Raw genomic sequence first — 22,478 nt, 5'->3', positions numbered from 1 at the left:
GCATTTACAGCACTATATTGGTGATAGCTCAGAAAATTATATACTATTACATGTACGTCAATTAAAAGAAAAGAAAATTTTAAAAAATTACTCAAGTTGCTGTGAAACTTTGCACATTTCACCCCACGATAAATTTCACAGTCAAAAGTGAAATTTAACTTTCTTAGTACAATAATCACTAAAGAGAATGACAACCATCAGTTCCGTACCTATAGGGTCTCTACAGAAAACACGCAATCACTGACATTCTCTATTGTAAGTACTGGCACCTGATAACATAAGATCACATATTTCAGGGTTATCACTTAACATATTACTTAAATTTTCATTACATGTGCACGAAGAAAGAGATAGTTATCCTCAAGTAAGTCAGCATAAACAACAGTTTGGTTACCAGCCAGAGGTCAAAAAATTAAAAACACAGCACACATGAAGAACAGATACTATTGCATTAAATGAGGGACATCAGAAAAATAACTGCCAATGGAATGAAAAGAACTCGTGTCTGATGTAATAGCTCAGCAATGTCTGAAAACTGCATTAAGAGTAGCTTTCCATGCAAGTGAAAGACTTTACTTTCCATGAAAACACAGTGTAAACACGACAAAATCTAAATACAGGAAACCAAATGACAATATAACAAAATGCAGCCACAGTCCTCAGCAATACAGGGTGATTCACGAAAATATGCAAATATTTTAATATGTTTTTCTACAAGTAAAGCTAAAGAAAAAAGTTCATATAAACACAGGTCCCCTCTCCAGTGAACACCACCTTGACAAAGCACTGTCTGTCCGGGTGGAGAGGCTTGCGTATCCGCAGGAAGCTGAGGGCTATGCCAAAGGTAGATGACCTACTGCCTGAAAGGCCTCAGCAGATGGATCAGACTAAGAGTGTCCCACAACGTCCCATCTTCCCTATCCACTCCTAGTCCTACCCTATTCCCTGACCCAACCCAAGGTGTGATGTGATCTGTGCTGAGGGGTGCGTGGCACATAGGAAGATGTGTCATAAACGGAGCCTCAGGGATACCAGGCGACCTCCCTGAGTAATTAGCCTTACAACGTGTGGAGTATTTGTGGTGTGGACCTTCTAGATCCCCAAATCTCGTGGGACCAACATGGACACGACTGCAGAAAAAGAAACTGAGGGGCAAATTGACACCTCAGATACCAAAACATCGGGGACTGAACCGATGGATGGCACTTCCACTACTGAATCAGGGTCTAGACCTGAGCCAGAAGTGGAAACTGTAACTGAGAAGATAGACCAGATTAAGATCAAAGGCTTGTCTGGGGCCCAAAGGAGGAAGCTACTAAGAACAGAGGGAAAAGGAAGGAAAAGAATGGCTTCGTAACCCCAAGTGGAGGGAAGTAAAGGGACTAGAACCCAAGACCCCCAGGAAAAAAACTGTCTCAGGTTGAAGGGGACACACAGACCCCCACAACGTCAAAGACAGGTAGTACGCAGATAAGGGAGGAATCAAAGACTCCCTCCTCCCAGGATAAGCGAGTCCAGAAAAAACCGAGGCAAGAAATAGGGAAACAGACCTATAGTACTGCAGTCTCAGTTTTTAGGATGGCAGTTATCCAGGAAGGTTATCCACTGGTGACCATTACCTCGCAGCATCGCAGCAGGAGGAACTAGTACAGATGGCCCTCTTTGAAAAGATGGGGGGGGGGAGGGGGGGGGGGACGCTGGCCCAGGTCCCAACTTCAGGAGGGTCTATCTACATCGTGGTGCACTCATCTTGGTCTGCGAGGGGGTGCACACAGTAGAATGGCTCAAGGACAAGGTGCCCATGATATCCCCGTGGGAAGATGCAAAGCTGCTGGTCAAGACGGCACCGGAGCTTCTTAAGACCGCAAAGATATCATTATGGGTACCCAAGATCCTTAAGGAAGTCTCTCCCAAGACTCTGTTCAGGAAAATAGGGGGCCCAGAACCCAAAAGTCCCGACAGAAGACTGGAGAGTGATTAACCGGAAGGTTGCTCCAGAAGGACGAACCCCGGTGGTGGAGGTTGGTGAGAAGTCCCTAAAGGTGAGCAGGACCTGAAACTGTTTTTAGGGTTCTCGCAGGTCACCATCAGGGTTCTCAAAGACCTCAAAGATGGCAGTAAGACAGAGCCTGGAGGTGCTGCAGATTGATCTGCAGCACAATAAAGGGGCCTCTGCTGCCCTGAGCCACTGCCTGGGGAGACATGAAGTGGACATGGTCCTGACACAAGAACCCTATTTATACAAAGGGGGTGTATCGGGCCTCGGAGGCACTGGAGGTAAGCTGATCTATGCTAGAAATCTAAGAAACTCCAGAACATGCATCTATGTTAGAAAAGGCATTTCTTTCATGCCAATGATGGATTTCTGCTCTAGGGACTTAGTGACCATCAAAATGCAGCAATGTGAGGAAGGTATCACGAGGGAAATTGTCCTGGCCTCAGCATAACTACGTTACGAGACAGTTCTCCCACTCCCTTGGAGGTGAGGAGACTGGTTGAGACTTGCCATTGACAAGGTGACCCACTGCTGGTGGGGTGCGACGTCAATGCCCACAACCTAGTGTGGGGCAGCAAGGACACCAACAGTAGAGGTGAGTACTTTCTTGAATTCCTCTTAGCTAACAACTTAGAGGTCATGAATAGGGGCAATGAACCTACATTCATGAACAGCAGAAGGGAAGAAGTAATTGACATAACATTTGGTTTCATGATGATGGGTAGCTATGTCAAACAATGGCATGTGGTGTTGGAGCCATCCTCATCGGACCACATGTACATTAAATTCAAGGTTGAAATGGGAATCAGACAGACAATGACTTATAGAAATCCCAGGAAAACAGACTGGGAGGCATATAGGAGGGACCTTGACTTAGGGTTATCAGAAATTAAAACCACGATAAGGAAGCCAGTAGAATTTGAGGAAGTAGCAGAGGCTGTTACCTCTGCCATAGTGACCTCATATCAGGACAACTGCACAATCACCAGGAAGTGCACAAATAGGAGTGTTCCCTGGTGGAATAACAAACTGGAAACGCAAAGAAAACAGGTACAGAGACTGTTTAATATTGCGAGACATAAAGGACAATGGGCTAAATATTGTGAGGTCCTTGTCAGTTACAATCTTGCAATAAGACAAGCAATGGAGGCACCCTGGAAGGCATTCTGTGAGGAAATGGAAGGCACGGCTGCACAAGCCAGACTTCACAATATTCTCACTAGATTACCAACTAATCCAGGAGGTACGTTGAGGAAGGAGGATGGGGAATATACAAAGACAGCACATGAGACGCTGGAATTGCTCCTCAAAACTCACTTTCCTCAATATGCTCAGCCAGATAACACAGATCAGTACAGTATGTGACCCCAGAGAGACAACGATTCTCAGACACTAGAAGAGAGGACTGGGACTCGGCCAAGGAGTGTGTGAACTTCAACAAATTCCAGTGGGCGGTGGGAACATTTCAGCCATTCAAGTCACCTGGCCCAGATGGTATTTTTCCAGCTCTCCTGCAACAGGCAGGAGGAAAGCTTATAAGAATCCTATGCAGGCTATTTAGGGTTAGCTTAGCAGTAGGAATCATTCCCAATGTTTGGAGGGCAGTGAAGGTTGTCTTCATTCCAAAGCCAGGGAGAATTGATCATACCAAGGCCAAGGATATGAGACCAATCAGTCTGTCCTCCTCCATTCTCAAAACATTGGAAAAACTGGTTAATGTATACTTTGGGGAGAGGAGGCTAAGTAGGCTACACCTGAACCAACATGCATACCAACCAGGTAAATCATGTGAGACAGCTCTCCACCAATTCGTCGGGAAGGTGGAAAAAGCACTTCACTTCCAAGAAATAGCCCTCTGCATCTTCCTGGATATCGAGGGGGCCTTGAGTAACACGACCTTCGATTCCATGGTAAGGGCAGCAAAGGTGCATGACCTGGGGTCGGCTATATGTAGGTGGACCAGAGCCATGCTTAGTGGAAGGAAGGTAGAGGCTACCATGATGAATGAAAAGATGATAATTAAGACCACTAGAGGCTGCCCACAAGGAGGAGTTTTGTCTCCTCTATTGTGGAATCTAGTGGTGAACGAACTCATTGAGGAACTAAATTCCAGACAATGCTTCTGCCAAGGATACGCAGATGACCTTGTCATAGTAATACTTGCCAAATTCACTGACACAGTCAGGAATATGGCACAAGGAGGGTTGAACATTGTGTAAAAATGGTGCATTAATCAGGATCTGAGAGTTAATCCTAAGAAAGCTGTTGTGGTGCCATTTACGAAGAGACATATTCAGCAAGCAAATTGGAATCGAAAGCTATTCGATGAAACTCTACCTGTGAAGGGGACAGTGAAATATCTAGGAGTAACCTTCGATGAGAAGCTAACTTGGACCCCTAATATTAAGAGTATCTGCTCCAAGGCAGAAAGCACTTTAGTGAGTACTAGGAGGGCCTGTGGCAAAAACTGGGGCCTAAGCCCCAGGGTTATGCACTGGATATACACCACAGTGGTTAGAGCTAGGATCTCCTATGGGGCTGTAATGTGGTGGAAGAAGTTAGAACAGCGGGTTGCTGCTAAAGAGCTTGTTAAGGTGCAGAGATTGGCCTGCTTAGCCATAACGGGCAGAATTAGCAGCACACCAATTGCGGGAATGGAAGCCATGCTGGATATGCCTCCACTTCACCTTTGGGTTAAGATGGAGGCAGCAGATCAGCAAAATGCATGGAGCAACATGTGCAGGGCACTGGAGACAGCGCAGAGTCCAGTGTATATGCAGAGGCACCTAATAAGCAATCCACAGCATGCCAACTATCACAAACAGTTGCTAAATAGCCTATCTGATGGCATATCCAACACATGGCCTCCACATCCAGGCAAATCTCATCAAACATGCACAAAATTACAGTCTGGGCAGGTCTGCTGGCTCGTGCAATAAACAGAAGGAGTGCGACACAGAGGACACAAAAAACACTGCAGACAGGAACGACGACGCTTTCATTAACACAAACCCACCACCTGGAGAAGGTCATGGGGCACCGAGGTCATGTGCACTTAATTGTGCCACCTACCAATAGTCAGGAAAGAGGTCCTTTGCCACCACCAGAAGCTCATGCGCTTCTGCAACCTGGGCAACGCTGGCGGAAGTAAGGTCGAACAAGGTCAATGCCTTTGTCTGTACCTCAGGATCAGGTGGTAACCAGGCAATGATGTCCTGAATTAGTGAGTCTGCATATGAGGTACGGATTACCCTGGCGGTGCTGCCCTTGCCACCAGAGTGAGCAACCGTATAAGGGCGCCATCTACCAACACTCTGATTGGCCGGACCTGCGGATTTAAGCGAGCTCCCTGAGCCCGTTTAACCAGTTCAATCTTCGACGATGACTGTGTTACTACCCAGCTGCTGGATTCACGACGACCGAACTGTACTGTGGCCTCCCTGGCTGGAAACTTGCGACGCGTCGGTATCGACTGGTTGGCAGTGGTTTCGACTTGTATTCTCTACTAGTGACTCTGATTTTCTCCTTGGCGCTACAGCCAGTGAAGTGCTGTGTAGTCGAACTTAAGTTTTGTTTTGAGTGACAGAAGGTCAAATAAACTTGGTTATCACGGAATATTTGTTGTATTATAGTGCGGACATAACACCCACCTTTCCATATATTCACCGAAACCAGCAAACAGCATCAGGGGCAGGGAAGAAGACTGCACAGCGGGCATCTGGCACACCACCTGCATGGTTACGGGTGCGAAGCAATTCCGCATTCTGGTTTAGCAGTGCTTGCATCTGCTGCTCCTTCTGTAGGTGCAACTGCTCCCTCCAGCATTGTAAAAATGCTGGATCCATGGTGGCTCAAAATTAATGCTACGAAAAGGGGACAAAAAAAAAAAATTGAAGTGACACATGGATGAGAATGTCCTGTATCGCCACTTTAGCATCTACACAAGAGCGACAACGCTTATAAACAACACTGTGGGCACAAGGTATGGTAGTGGCTGATGGCGACTCAAGAGCAAGCCAGGGAACAGAGACTAGCAAGAGGAAATGAAAACTCGCCTTGCGTGTCAATTTACAGTTTGGTTTTGGTTTTGATTTGCTTTAGGGTGCACAAAACAACTGGGGTCATACGCATCCAACTCAAAATTATAGAACACAAACTCAGACAGGAGTTAAAAAAAGACTATATGTCAGTCCCAATTGACATAATACAAGACAGCTAAAAAAGACATAATAAAAAATGGAGGTACAAAACTAAAAATTAAATGGCCTTCGCCATATTGCTTTGGCGGATAAAAAGTAAAGCCCACTGACCAGCCCAGGCACCTTTTCCTAAAACGGCCGATAACTCAGATGGCAAACCCAAGCAGGAACATAACAGGCTAAGAAATGGGCATTCCATCAGGAAGTAGCACACAGTTAAAACTTGAGCACAATGTGTACAAAGTGGTGGGGTAGAGTCACTTATCAAATGACGATGGCTAAAAAGGCAGTGCCCAATATGGAGCCTAGTTAAAATGACCTCCTCCCAGCAGGAGGGCTGAGAAGAGGTCGTCCAAGCCACTGGGAGAGGCTTAATAAGCCGGAGCTTATTCCCGTGAAGGGAGCACAATTGGCGATGCCAAAAAGATACCACCTCCTGACAGATGGCAACACAGAGATCGTCGGAGGGAATATAGGAACTCGCGGGTTGAGGTACGAGGAGTGCAGCCTTGGCAGCAGCATCAGCAGCCTCATTTCTTGGCAGGTCAACATGACCAGGAACCCACAGAAACATCACACTGGCTCCACCAAGAGTGAGGAAGTGATAGTTTTCCTGGACCCACTGCACTAAGGGATGGGTAGCGTACAGCACACATAGACTTTGAAGGGTGCTGAGTGAGTCTGAGTAGAGGACACAGTTGAAAAGGCTGTATTGCTGGGTGTACTCCATCACCTGATACATAGCGAAGAGCTCGGCTGTAAATACAGAGCGGTATGCTGGGAGCTGGGGAGCCGACATCAACAGGAACACCCGAACCCCATGGTCAGTCCAAGAGCCATCAGAGTATACAAAGGTACTATCACGAAGTTAAATATGAAGGTCGTGAAACTGAAGGCGATAGATCGAGGCTGGAGTAGTGTTCTTAGGAAGTGAATGAAGGCCAAGGTTAACATGGGCCACTTCACGAAGCCAAGGTGGTGAAAGGTTCACACCCACCGGGAAAGTTGCAGGTAGTGTGAAGTTAAGCCACTGTATCAAGTGCGAAAAGCGGACTCCAGGAGGTAACAGAGAAGAGGGACACGTCCCATACTGGTGATCAAAGGAATCATCAAAGAAGGAGGCATGGGATGGGTGGCCATGCACGGCAAATTGCACGCATTCCTGCTGAGAAGAAAGTCACAGCAGTAGAACAGTGATAGTTCAGCAGCTTCAGCATACAAACTCTCAAGCAGGCTAGCGTAAAAGGCACTCATGGTGAAACGGATGCCATGAGGGGGATAGCGTTGAGATGGCTTAAGAGGGATGGACATGCAGATGAATCAAGAAAGCACACATAGTCAAGTCTCGAACGGACAAGGGACCAGTACGAACGGAGGAAGTTAGTTCGATCGGCACCCCAGGAAGTACCACTGAGGACATGTGGGACATTGAGGAACCAAGTACAGCAGGCTGCCAGGTAAGACACATGGGAGGACCAAGAGTGTTTCCAATCAAGCATGAGCCCAGGGAATTTTGTAGTTTCAGCAAATGGAAGGGTAACAGGCCCAAGATGTAAAGATCGTGGGAGAAACCAACTGCATTGCCAGAAATTCACACAGACAGTTTTGTCAGTGGAAAAGCGAAAGCCATTGTCGATGCTCCACGAGTAAAGAAGATCAAAACATCACTGAAGCACTCAGCGAGACAGGTCCGTGGAGAACTGCAATAGACGGTAAAATCATCAACAAAAAGGAAGCCAGAGATGCCCAGCAGGAGACAGGCCTTTATAGGGTTAACGGCGATAGAAAAGAGGACGACACTCAGGACGGTACCCTGAGGCACATCGTTTTCCTGGATACAAGTGTCCGACAAGGCAGAACCCACATGCACCTTGAAAACTCGGTCTTTTAAAAATGCCTGAAGGAAACAGGGCAGCCCCCCCCAGAAGCCCCACATGTAAAGAGTACCGAGGATACCAGTTCTCCAGTAGGTGTCTTAGGCCTCCTACAAATCGAAAAAAACATCCACAGTCTGGGATTTCAGCAGAAAACCATTCACGACATGGGTGGACAAAGTAACAAAATGGTCAACTGCAGAATGCTGCACTCGAAATCGACACCATGCATTCGTCAGTAAATTGCGAGACTCGAGCCACCATACCAACTGGGCATGATTAATATGTTCCATCCCCTTGCAAATGCAGCTGGTAAGAGAGCTCAAAGGGACGTTTTTGTCCTTACTGGGCTTAGGTATGCGTATGGTGGTGGCTTCCCACCAGCGTCCGGGAAATGTGCCCTCTGACCACATGCAGTTGTACGTGTTAAGCAGAAAGTGCTTGCCTGCAAAAGAAAGGTGCTCCAACATCCGAATGTGGATGGTGTGTGGCCCTGGAACAGAGAATTGGGATGAACTGAGAGCATGAACTAGCTCCCTCATAGTAAAGGCGGCACTGTAGGACTCTCGATTCGAAGAAGAGAAGGGTATTGCCCGAGCCGCCTCCACTCATTTCCAATGGAGGAAGGCTGGGTGATAGTGGGAAGAGCTCGAAACTTTCGCAAAATGGCGGCCCAAGGTGTTGGAGATAGCAATAGGGTCCGCGATGACATCGTCTGCTACTGTCAGGCAGGAAATTTGGGAAATGGATCCTGGTCCCAGAGAGCCGTTGGAGGTTGGCCCACACAACAGAGGAAGGGGTGGAACTGTTAAAAGAACTACGGAATGAAATCCAGCTAGCTCTTTTGCTATCCTGAAGAATGCGACGACACTTTGCACACATGTTTATAATGAATGCAGTTTTGCATCATAGGATGGCACTTAAAAACACAGAGAGCATGTCTCCGTGCGAATTGCGTCGTGGCACGCCACAGTCCAACAAGGGACTGGGACACGACATGGTAAAGAGGAAGTGCGAGGAATGGAACATTCTGCATCAGTAAGGATAACATTTGTGAGATATTCCACCTGGTCATCACAACCGGGGCAATCTTGTTCTTCGAAGGTCACCAGGGAGGAGTAAAGCTGCCAGTCAGCCTTAGTAAACTGCCATTTGGGTGTGCACACAGATGGGGTAGGAGTCAGCAAACAGATAGCACACAGGAAATGGTCGCTAGAATAAGTGTCCGAAAGAACGGACCACTCAAGACAATGGGCAAGCTGGGCAGTGCAGAAGGATAGGTCCAAATGAGAATAGGTGTGGAGGAGTCTGAAAGGAAAGTGGGTGCTTCAGTGTTAAGGCAGAAAAGGTTAAGTGGGTTAAGATGATCAGCCAAGAGGGCACCTCTCTGACAGGTCCTGGGAGAACCCCAAAGGGGATGATGCTCATTAAAGTCACCGAGTAGCAAAAATTGGGAGGTAGAGGCCCAATACGCTGAAGAAAGTCTGCCCTGGTGATCGAATGGCAGAGGGACATAAATGGTACAGAGGGAAAAAGTCAGGTGCGGAAGGAAAATGCGAACTGCAACAGCTTGTAGATAGGTAGTCAGGGAGATGTGTTGACTATGAATGTCATCCCTTATGAGCAGCATTACGTCCCATGAGATGGAATGCCGACCTCAAGGGGAAGGTCAAAACAAATTGGTAAGAAATGTGAAAGCTCAAAGTGGTCGTGAGAGCACAATTTCGTTTCCTGAAGGCAGAGTACAAGGGGACACTGCGATGTTAAAAGCAGCTGTAAATCCTCTTTGTGGGACCAAAGGCGACGAACATTCCATTGGAGGAGAGTCACAATGAGGAAGAGATGTAGGGGTGTCACCTCGGCGGCTGCCGAGTGACAGCCAGTGAAGAGTCGCTACTACAGGGCACAGGAGGAGGAGGATCCTGCTCCATGGGGTCCACAGAAGCATTGGCTTGCTTGTGCGGTCGGTCTGTGGAGTCCAACGCTGAGAAACAGTTGGTGGTGCACACTGACAACAAGGAGGCCGGCCAGTCTAAGGTATCACATGGCAAAACTGCCAAAGAGGATCCTAGAGTTGTTGAAGGAGAAGACCGTTTGCCTTTGGTGGACTTCTTTCCGCCTTTCCGGTTAGAGGAAGACTGGGGTGTTGTTTGGCTGGAAGGACAGAGGAAGTCTTCACGGGAGTACTCCTGTCCTTTAGTACTCCTCCTGTCCTTTCTGGCCAACCGGTCGTGTAGCTGGTGGCGTCGCCCCTTGAGGCGAGAGTTTGACGGCTTGTTGCACAGCTGGATTGGGGGGGGGGGGATGGTGATGCTACCTTGACACTGGGCGATCTCCCAACCTCAGAGCTGAATTGGAGGTCACATGTCTGTGTGGCCATGTCCTTCATGCAGCGAGAGGTAAAAAGAACAGAACTATAGTGAAACACTGCTTCCACACTTTTGAAGAGACTTCCAAAAAATGGGGTAAAACACGGGAAAATGTGATATGTGGGAAATAACATTTTAAGCTGTATAAGTTAAATATAGGATAGCCCTTGCAATTTATGTATGAAGTACATAACAGGCATCAAAAGACTTGTCAGGGACTTGTTTATTATCTAATAAAAACTGCCATGTAACTGGAAATGGTAACTCTAGGAAGTAGGAACGTTTGAGTCAATTTCATATGTCATAATCGATGTTCTTGAAAGCCAGCAGCTGTCATTCATTATTTAAATAATGAAATACTGCACTAGTTACATATTTTGTTGTGCTTAGCATGACGCATTTCAGAAAGTGCAAATATGTAAATAAGTATTTTGTATGGTGTTTAAATATGTGTTATTCTGTGTCTGTTGGACTGTAGTAATCTTTTTGAGATTATCAGGTACTGTGCCTCATCAGTTATGTAGACACGCCCCCCCCCCCCCCCCCACACACACACACACACACACACACACACACACACACACTCACTCACTCACTCACTCACACTCACTCAAACACACGCACACGCTAAATATGGTTCGACAAAGGTGTCACGATGATCACGAAACTACATGTGTGCAGTAGAGACAGCTTGGAAATGGTTGTGACTGGTCATGGTATCTTCACTCGAATGAACGTAGTTACTCTCCTCAGCCACCAAGCCAAGTAGAGCTTGGCAGTGGTGGGAGATACAGCACAAATTGTTCCAACTTTTACATGTTTACTGGTTCAAATCTGCTGAGTAGCGTGCCCTGGTGTCAAGAAATTTAACCACGTAATATTTGTAAACACTAGTGAATGGCCAACATCATACCAGCGTCATTTTATCGTAATTTTGTTTCGTAATGTGTAGATCGCGGGAAAATTATAAATATTTTGACACAAAATCAGGTGCAAATTAACATTGTGGGCATAGGAAATTTGACGGGATCAATGAAAAATGTCGTAAACCGCAGCAAAACATCAATTCTGGGAATGTAAAAGCGGGGTTATATTGTATAGGTGCCAGATGGGAGTACACATGGTTTGTGACTAGACAGTAACTTGCGAGCGACTGGGTAACGCACTTTTTCCTTTACATGGATCTCTCGGACAGCCCGCTCATCAAGATACATGGGACAATCCCGAGAGGCGGCGGCATGGCCGCGATTGCAGTTGATACAGTGGAGAGAAGGAGGTGGACAATTGCCCTCGTGCACATCCCTACAACAGGTTACACATTTGGCTGAGTGTCGACAAAATGTTCTAGTGTGGTTGAAACAATGACGCAGGTAACAGCGCATTGGGTTTGGAATGTACGGCTGGACTGTGATAATTTCATAGACTGTTTTGATTTTGGACGGAAGCACCACTATCAAAGGAGAGGAAAAGAATGCAGGTGGCACTAAGGAGGAATCTACCTTTTTCATTACACAATGGACGGCAATGACACCCTGATCAGAGAGGTAAGATTGGATTGTGGTCTCGGTTAGACCATCGAGCCAGCCTCATGTAAATTACACCACGGAAAGAATTCAAAGTTCTATGGGCCTAGACACGAACAGGGTAGCCGTAAAGAAGTGAGGCAGCAAGCAGTTGTTGTGCTTGAGAATCAGACGTAGTCTCCAAAAGCAAAGTGCCATTCCATAAATGAGAGCAGGATTTCACAGGGCCGGCAATTGTATCAACACCTTTCTGAATAATGAACAGATTTACCATGGTGAAGGACTGACCGTCTTCAGTATGTGACACCACAAGGAATCTTGGTGCAGCGGGAAGGGTCTTCGTATCAGTAGCCTCATTACATTTTGAAGACTGATTGGAAAGATGATGGACTCATTGCGAGAAAATCCCCCACAATTGCCAGTGCCTCCAATGGTGCCCTCCTTCCAAGGGGCGCACCCACCTTAGGTGATTGTTCACACCTCAGGTCACACCTCCTGAACACCTGACAGAGGGACCAATTGGCAATTTGGGAAGGTTGCAGCTCAGGCAATCACCTCTCCCTGGGTGTGGCATGTACCAAGGGGAACGTGCGAACCCTATTCGTTGACCCGGGGCTGGGAATTACATGTTATCTAGTCACCTGTTACACGTCAGACCCATGGCCCGGCCTTCAGGAGTGCACAGGGAATTATGCATGCTTAGTCACATTCCAAAATCACCCTTCCACGCATGTTGATAGATTTAACAGCACACAGAAGCCACAGTGTCCTGTTCACGGTTGGTGTCACAGACACACTACTGAACTGCAATGAAATATGCAGATTTGCTTCTCCCTCCATTAGACGGGTTGCTGTATGTAGTGATTTCCTGTAGTTGAAAAGAGTATTGAGAAATATTTCTGGGAGGGGAAAAAACCCTATTGCAAATCATGAGGGTGGTAGTAGTTTAAGTCACAAAAATTTACATTCAGCAATCAACCCTTATACTGAGTTGTGGATCACATCCATATATCAACAAACAATAGTCTTACATAAATTGAAATGATGAGCAATAGTAAAAAACAAATTAGTGCCAGTATCACTCTGTACACAACAAAAATGTTTAAAAGAAAAGCTACATAAAAAGAAATATTCTTCGTATGGAGTCAGTGGTCTTATCTCTGAATTACAAAAAACAAAATTACGTGCTAGTGTGATTTAATACAACAATTAAAGCTATGTGGAGTTTAACAGTCAGTAGTGTGATACCAGCAACAAATGATTTGACACACCGTGTAATCGCAGTAATCCCACAATGTACTTTACACACAGCCCCAATACTCAGTACATTATCAAAACAAGAATTAAGTCCACACAGTGTATATCTACTCACTGTAAATAGATTCTGGAATGATGGATGAGACTTTGGATCATTAACATATGGAAGTGCATAGAATCGAAGAAATTCTGTTTCACCACTAAATTCACATCCTTCGGTTTCCAAAAAGTTTTTTAAGGCAGTCATTCCACTTTGCCCATTGTAACTGTTCATCTCAGATTCACTGCTAACACTTTCATTTTCATAGCAATTGTCAGAGATTAGTTCCAGGTTACAAAACTCCCCTTTTTTAGCCACAACAGAACTGTCACTTTTAACATCCATATCTTTAATTTCATTTGTAAGCCGGCGCTCCATCTGATCACCACATTCCGTTATTGTATCTGTGTTCTCCAAAGACATAAAATTCTCTTTCACATTGTGACTCTTATTTATTTCATTTTCACTTTTGTCTTCTACTCTGGCATCACTGCAATTATTTTCATGCCCCACAGCAATTCCTTTAAGTCCAGAGTTCTCATTACAAAAATTTGTGTTAGAAGGATCTTCCATTTTCTCAGATTCCTTCTGTCATAATGTTAATGTACTTGTCTTGCCCAAAGTTAGTGGTATTATTGCAAAATAGACATGAAGGTAAAAAGTCAGTTTTCTGTATTCAAGTTTACTTTTTATTGATGGTGGTATGAGAGTATTCCAAGCCTGTGGATGAAGAGAAAGAAACATGTTACCAACAAAGCTAAACATAAAATAGAGTGTGCAAAACTAAAAGCACTTACTTTATTAACAATGAGGCCACCACAGAGGAGAATATTCAATAAGCTGTGGTAAGACAAAAGAATTTCCAATGGCACACACTGTTGCTTTTAATTTTGTGTAATGTGGATTGACTGGTTGGTAAGCACACTCCAATGTTGTATATTACGTAAGAAGTGTGGGTTCTTATTAGTTGCAGTTCATAATGATTAACTAAAATTAGCAGATATTGCAGTGCTGGAACTACATACTTTTGTCAAGTTAGGTTTTCGATATTAGTTACTGCAGCGAGTTTTGGTTTTTTACTGATGAAGTTTGTTCTTCCTATATCGGTGAAGTGAAGTTTTCAGTATTAATTTTTGGAATCAGTTGTGGTAGGTGAGTTTGGCATTATTGACTATGCACAAGTTACACACTGTGTATCATAATTAATGGTGCCATGCCTACAGTTGAAAGTACATGATACTGGGAGTACAAAAAGTCTCAGTAAACATGGGCTCTAAAAGGCATACCTTAAGAGCTATGAGTACTACTTTATCTTCACTAATGTGAAATGCATCTGCATCCATACTATGCAAACCACCATGAGATGCATGGCAGAGAGTAAAAACTGTACGTTACAATGAGTTTTGAACTGTTACCAGTCAGCACACACTACTATCAACATACAACACTACCGATTACACCACGCATATACTGGAGAAATGTCCATAGCGCAAAGCTATGAGTTTTAAATCTCAATACTTATAGGTTTTTTTGTGTACTTTCAACTGTATACATTTACACCATAAATTATGGTACATCCCGCATAGGTGAAGTGAAGTTTTCAGTACTTGTTCTTGGAACAAGTTGTGCTTTCTGGTATCTTCGACTTTGTTCTAGCTATGTAAGTCAAGCAAAGTTTTCTTTCGCATCCTTTAGTGAGAGTTGTGGTTGCATGGTACTGTGGACTTTTTGAGCTACATAGGTTAAGTGAAATTTCTGACTCCAATTTTTTAGCATTTTTATTTGTGTGTTGGTACCATAGAAATTCAACGAACCTACATTGGTTTCAAGTTGTTCTTCAACTTATTTTGATTATATTTTGTATAATGGGATTGTTTTCCTCTGCTGTTGTCTTGAATGTGTGATGTTATGATTGCTGTATTGCATAAGGGTGAAATTGGGGAGTGTCATCTTGTTGACGTCACTGGTCAAAGGTGAGAGTTGGTACTGGATTTTTCAGTATTAGCTAGAACACTCCCGTGTTGAGTTGCTGGTCTCCCATCGGACACCTACCCAGGTGTCAGATTGGGGAACATCACCAGATATGGTGGACACCGGGGAAATAAAATACCTGGGACGGACGAAAACTAGCAGAACAACAACTGCTGCCTTGCAGTTCAGAGTTGGGTCTCCGAAGGCTAAGGGAAGAAAACCCTGATTAAAAATCACCCATCCGCCGGTAGGTGTTGAATGCAGGGTTGACAGTCCGCTCTGTAAACAACAATTGTTGCAAAACTTCGACAAAGTAAAGCAGGGCGGATGGAGGAAGACAGACTTGGCATGGAAAATGGCAATGAGGATGGAATACAAGTAAATGAAGAAGGTAAAATAAGGAAGAAGAGAATATAACATGTAGATCAGATTTATATATTGGTACTTGGAATGTGAGATCCCTATATCGTCCAGGAGCACAAAGTAATGCTGGATCAAATAACGAATCTGAAGCAAAGTATAATAGCACTACAAGAAATTAGATGGGTGGGGAGTGGAGTTTTAGAAAAGAAGGAACCAAATATATTCTATACCTGCACCTATAGAAAATATGCCACATGCAATAACAATGGGCACTTATATGTTTGAGAGAGTTGGACATTTCAAGAACCTGGGCTTGACAGTTACACATCTAAATGATACCTCCTATGAAATTAAGTAGAGATTAATACTAGCCAATAGAGCCTATTTTGCCCTAACAAGACTTCTATCTTCAAGGCTCCTGACTCGCACCACTAAATTAACTATCTATAAATCACTTATATGGCCAGTGCTTACATATGCCTCTGAAACCTGGACATTAACAACAAAAGATATTAAAATACTGGATGAATTTGAAAGAAAGGTACTTAGATGAATTATCAGCCCAATCTGCGAAAGAGGAAGATGGAGACACAACCATGAGCTGTACATCATATACAAAGAAAAACCCATCAGGAGTATAGTGAAATCATCCAGACTGAGGTGGGTGGGACACGTGGTGGCTCGCATGAATGATACAGAAGTACCAAAAAGAATATTACAAGGAAAGCCAAGAGGGCAGAGAAGACGTGGTCAACCAAGTGCGAGACGGGAAGGAGGAGTAATCAAAGATCTTAGGAGGATGGGCTACAGAAACTGGAGATTATTGGCAAAGGACAGAGAGAAATGGAAGGACATTGTAGAAGAGGCCAATACTCATTATGAGCTGTAGAGCCAATAAAGAAGAAGAATAATCTAGATCACTACTAAACAAACCAGAAACAGTAGGTATAAGAGGAATAGCTAATGAAAAGTTTCAATTGTACCTGTTGAACATAAAGAAAACAAACACTACGAATTTATTAAAGAGTGAAAACAACTGTCTCTTTAAACATAAAAGATACACCTGCAGACTGTGTAGCTAACTAAAACTTTCTGGAAGTGACTACAGATAAAGAGGGTATTCTCTACGAGTTGCCAGCTTTGACCAGTGATGTAGGAAACATGCAATAAACAACATGACGACTATAACATAACATCAGTGGCAATTATTTCACACTTTTTCACTACGGATCAGTCTGTCCCCATAAGTGAATTTCTTAAACTTCACATTTGTTGGCTATATCAACTCACAATCAAGCTGGCTTCTAACCTAAGCTAGACCTCAGGCTAGGCTACAGATCGGCGTAACCACAACCACATTTTTTTTTTTTTTCCTTAATGTTCATTGGCCGAGTCAACTAACAACAAAACTGTGAATACACACATAGCTATCAGCTTTAAGTCAGTGGTCAAAGCCAGTGACTCTTATCGTATATTCCTCTTGACCCAACAATCGTCAGTTGTTCATTGAAATGCAATGAACGTAAAGAGGATGATATCAACATTTTATCCCCTTTAAGGTCCTATTATCAGTGTATAACAGCCAATAGCCAGTGTCTTGTAACTGTTCTTGTTCCATGCACAAAACATGGAAACAATTTTCAAACTGCAGAAAAGGTTTGTAAAGTTAATAACTAAATTTAATATTAATTCTCACTGTAGTGAAATACGAGTAGTGTCCTCACTGCATTAAGTTAATTCAGCTACCAATCTCATGCGCATATCAGGAGAAATATGAACAAGCAGTATGCCTTAAACCATTAAATACACACTACTGGAATAAGAACAAGTTTGGACTTTTTTTTAATAATGATGATGATAATAATAATAATAATAATAATAATAAATATCGCCCCATAACATGCCTACCAACAATATACAAAATATTAACTTCAGTCATCACACAGAAATTAATGACACATACAACACAGAACAAAATTATAAATGAAGAAGAAAAAGGCTGCTGCAAAGGAGCACGTGGATGTAAAGAGCAACTGATAATTGATACAGAGGTGACATATCAAGCTAAAACTAAACAAAGGTCCCTACACTACGCATACATTGATTACCAAAAAGCCTTTGATAGTGTACCCCACTCATGGTTACTACAGATATTGGAAATATACAAAGTAAATCCTAAATTGATACAGTTTCTAAACACAGTAATGAAAAACTGGAAAACCACACTTAATATCCAAACAAATTCAGATAACATCACATCACAGCCAATACAGATTAAGCGTGGAATATACCAAGGAGACTCATTAAGTCCTTTCTGGTTCTGCCTTGCTCTGAACCCACTATCCAACATGCTAAATAATACAAATTATGGATACAATATTACTGGAACATACCCACACAAAATCACACATTTGCTATACATGGATGATCTAAAACTACTGGCAGCAACAAATCAACAACTCAACCAATTACTAAAGATAACAGAAGTATTCAGCAATGATATAAATATGGCTTTTGGAACAGACAAATGTAAGAAAAATAGCATAGTCAAGGGAAAACACACTAAACAAGAAGATTACATATTGGATAACCACAGCGACGGCATAGAAGCGATGGATAAAACAGATGCCTATAAATACCTAGGATACAGACAAAAAATAGGAATAGATCATACAAATATTAAAGAAGAACTAAAAGAAAAATATAGACAAAGACTAACAAAAATACTGAAAACAGAATTGACAGCAAGAAACAAGACAAAAGCTATAAATACTTATGCTATACCAGTATTGACCTACTCATTTGGAGTAGTGAAATGGAGTGACACAGACCTAGAAGCACTCAATACACTTACACGATCACAATGCCACAAATATAGAATACATCACATACATTCAGCAACAGAAAGATTCACATTAAGCAGAAAGGAAGGTGGAAGGGGATTTATAGATATAAAAAACCTACATTATGGACAGGTAGACAACTTAAGAAAATTCTTTCTAGAACGAGCAGAAACTAGCAAAATACACAAAGCAATCACTCATATAAATACATCAGCTACACCATTGCAATTTCATAACCACTTCTACAACCCTTTAGATCACATAACATCAACAGATACAAAGAAAGTAAATTGGAAAAAGAAAACACTACACGGCAAGCACCCGTATCATCTAACACAGCCACACATAGATCAAGACGCATCCAACACATGGCTAAGAAACGGCAATATATACAGTGAGACGGAAGGATTCATGATCGCAATACAGGATCAAACAATAAACACCAGATATTACAGCAAGCATATTATTAAAGATCCCAATACCACAACAGATAAATGCAGACTTTGCAAACAACAAATAGAAACAGTAGATCACATCACAAGCGGATGTACAATACTAGCAAATACAGAATACCCCAGAAGACATGACAATGTAGCAAAAATAATACATCAACAACTTGCCATAAAACATAAACTAATAAAACAACACGTTCCCACATACAAGTACACACCACAAAATGTACTGGAGAATGATGAATACAAATTATACTGGAACAGAACGATTATAACAGATAAAACAACACCACATAACAAGCCTGACATCATACTCACCAATAAAAAGAAGAAATTAACACAACTAATTGAAATATCCATACCCAACACAACAAATATACAGAAGAAAACAGGAGAAAAAATTGAAAAATACATCCAACTGGCTGAGGAAGTCAAGGACATGTGGCATCAGGATAAAGTCGACATTATCCCAATTATACTATCAACTACAGGAGTCATACCTCACAATATCCACCAGTACATCAATGCAATACAGCTACATCCAAACATATATATACAACTACAAAAATCTGTAATTATTGATACATGTTCAATTACCCGAAAGTTCCTAAATGCAATATAACATATACCATACAGTTACAAGGAAGTCACGCTTGGCCGAGGTCCGCGTCACGTTCAATTTTTAACCAGACTTAAGTCTGAGAAAAAAAAAATCAATAATAATAATAATAATGTGTTCAATGCATGTGGTGAATATTCTGCTAAACTACAACTGTTCATTAACAAAGGGCTTCCCACTGGCAACACTCCCCCCCCCCCCCTCCCAAATAAAAAAAAAACCAACAACAATCTTTGGAATGATGACAATTATCTGCAGCAGAGATCAAAACATGGGTTAGGTGGGGATATTATAATCTGGCTGAGAGTTGGCAAAGCTAACAAATGCAAAATAGAGTTTCTGGTAAAATTTGATCTGTAGTATAGTCTGGTGTGTACGTAAGTGCTACATTTAAAACACTTTTAGTTATAAAAACTAAAATTGCAAGAGATATTCAGGAAACCTATATTAGGTAATGGAAAAGACTCCAACAAGTATTTTGATGTATATTATGTAAATATATAGTACATAAACTATGAAAAATATAAAAGGCAGAGGCCCACTAAGTAACTTACTGATTCAAATGCAGCCATACTTCATCTTAACTTAGTAAACACAGGATGTCTTAGCACTGAATTAATATCTTAAGATGGCTATGTAAAGTGTCATTATGTTGCCCTATTTTTCACTGAGAAAGTGTGTTATAATTGCAAAACTGACCCATTACACAACAAAGTGGGCAACATGAGTACCTACAGGTGTCTGAAGTTGCCTTCCCTAATCAACAGTAGAAAAAGGAAATTTTAAAATATGATACTAACTCAGTGTAGTATCAAGTCGGGAAAATTAACAAAAATGTAATGAACCCTCGAATCAAGAGGAGATGGCTGGTATTATGGTTAAGTTGACTTCATTTATTAATACATTTACAATTAATTCTTTCTTATGAGTCAAATATGTCTAATTTTCTTGTATACTTTCAAGTAAGTAACAATGAATGAGGGTCTGAATCTCTTAAGAAGCAGTAAAAACTTATGATGCAAGCTAAGTTACATAAAATGAGCCAGAGGGGATTATCTAACATCAGGTTTTCAAGTCCTGTCACAAGGTCATTAAAGAACAAGCTTGTCACAGAGGACAGGGAAAGAATCTGGCCATGCCATACTGGCATTGGCCTTAAGTGAACTACGGAAATCTAAAATCTGGATGGCTAGACAGATTTGAAACCTGCGTCACCCGAATAAGAGTATAGTGCCTTAACCACTGCACCACTTCACTTCATTCTTCCAAGAGGTATGCTGCTGTATTGTATTTCTCATTTGAGAAGGAACATATTTCACTGCATTATACAACCACACATACACAATAATGATGTCAAAACAAAGTTGACAACAGTCACTATGCAAACAATTCAAAGTTGGATTATAACCTATTTACATTATTCTATTATGTTAACATTTTCTAATGAATAAAATACATACCAAAAATGCAAATACACAAAAAAATCTGTAAATCAGAGGTGACAAGAGAGCATCAATTTACCCAGTGCTCTACTGTTCAACAGCCATAAAAAAATTCTGCAACTTTATCGAAATCACTATTTCAAAAACTAATATATTAAATTACATTGAAAAATTCCATATCGGAGTTTTCGAGGAAAACTTTCTGGATCTTACAAACATCCTGCCTCTGTATTTTTTCTTTCAGTGTAGTCGGTTCATTGAGCACAAAACCCATATTGTTACATTCTTCTACGAAGCTGGTCAGGGTTTCCTTGAATTCGTAGCTACGGAGAAACTGGAATCAGAAATCGTGATGTTAGAAAAAAAAGTGCATTTTTGTGTACTACAAACGTCTGTTTTTTTAAACAACTTACCTCGTACACCAAATTCGCCGCAAAATTCTCTTGGGAGCAAACACTGTCACTGTCCATCAGTGACATCCAATCAAAATTCTTTCGGCTGAAATTAATAGCATAACACATACAAATAACTTGAATGTATGCGGTATCAAATCGTGAAAATAGCGGCTAAATTCTTACTTATCACGCAGTACTGGTTTCGGCGATGTAAAATTTATAGCACTCATTGTACTACTATAGTGTAACCTAAATGACAGCAAAAACTGCTCCTATAGAAACAATAAACATCAAATAGCAGGGCAAATCTTGCTACTAATTATCTCGGAACACTTAAGATTTGTACGCAGTAAACAGACATTCAAGCAATCACCGCCTTCCCAACCGGAAGTATATTTCTGATTACACTCAATATCACAGTGATATCAACTTTGTCATATCGGCAGACGACGCAACTATTCTTGCCAAGCAACGATTTATTTCTGCTTGTTGAAAAACTGAAACAGTTTTTAAGCTATAACCAAATCTTTTGTAATTCCTCGTGTATATAAATGTCGGGGAACGTGGATTTTACAGTGATTTTACACCATACGGTCTTATTACTACAGAAATATAGCTGAGAACTTGGAGATCGCCGACACCAGTGGTCAGTAATCGGTTGATCAATAATAATTCCTACAAACTAATAGTTAGAATCTAAAATAAGTGAACTATCAGCAACTTTACCGTGCAGACTTATATTGATATTAGCATTTTTGGCTGAACTATCGTCTTCACTCGTGGAATGCAACTGCGTCTCCAGAGCCCATCTCTCAAGGAAAGAGTCCAAGTTGCACATGGTAGCTGACGGTAAATACGCGAAGTTCAGCTACCTGACGCCTAGTAGTCCACGACTCCCCATGGTCTATTGCTTATCTATCGAGTATATAGCTTTCGTTGTCCTGTAAAATTTTTGAGGTGTTGTGAAAGCTATGACTATATCAAGAATCCGAGGAAACACGTACCACAAGCACATCAAGGAAAGTGAAGTGATATCGTTCCACAATTAAAAGCGAAGAACTTTTATAAATATAGTTGATGTGGCAAACAGTTCAACAAGGAGCGCAATCCAATATGCAACCAAAAAAACGGACAT

The 22,478-nt window shown here is 42.2% G+C and overlaps 1 protein-coding gene across 1 annotated transcript in view; it reads right to left on the bottom strand.

The window, feature by feature from the left end:
- Nucleotides 1-21,952, bottom strand: part of LOC126470911 (lisH domain-containing protein ARMC9-like) — a 198,052-nt gene extending 176,100 nt beyond the window's left edge. Inside the window, exons 1-4 of the mRNA XM_050098942.1 lie at nt 21,527-21,952; nt 21,362-21,446; nt 21,112-21,282; nt 13,334-13,846 (exon numbers count right to left, since the gene is read on the bottom strand). Of these exons, the coding sequence (XP_049954899.1) occupies nt 13,334-13,846; nt 21,112-21,282; nt 21,362-21,446; nt 21,527-21,573 (816 nt within the window). The 5' untranslated portion in view covers nt 21,574-21,952. The remainder of the gene's footprint in view (nt 1-13,333; nt 13,847-21,111; nt 21,283-21,361; nt 21,447-21,526) is intronic.
- Nucleotides 21,953-22,478: the final 526 nt, after the last annotated feature.

Source organism: Schistocerca serialis, chromosome 3 (assembly GCF_023864345.2).
Source record: "Schistocerca serialis cubense isolate TAMUIC-IGC-003099 chromosome 3, iqSchSeri2.2, whole genome shotgun sequence".
NCBI lineage: Eukaryota > Metazoa > Arthropoda > Insecta > Orthoptera > Acrididae > Schistocerca > Schistocerca serialis.
Note: the sequence above shows the minus strand (reverse complement) of the source record. Positions and strands in the feature narration are given on the sequence as shown.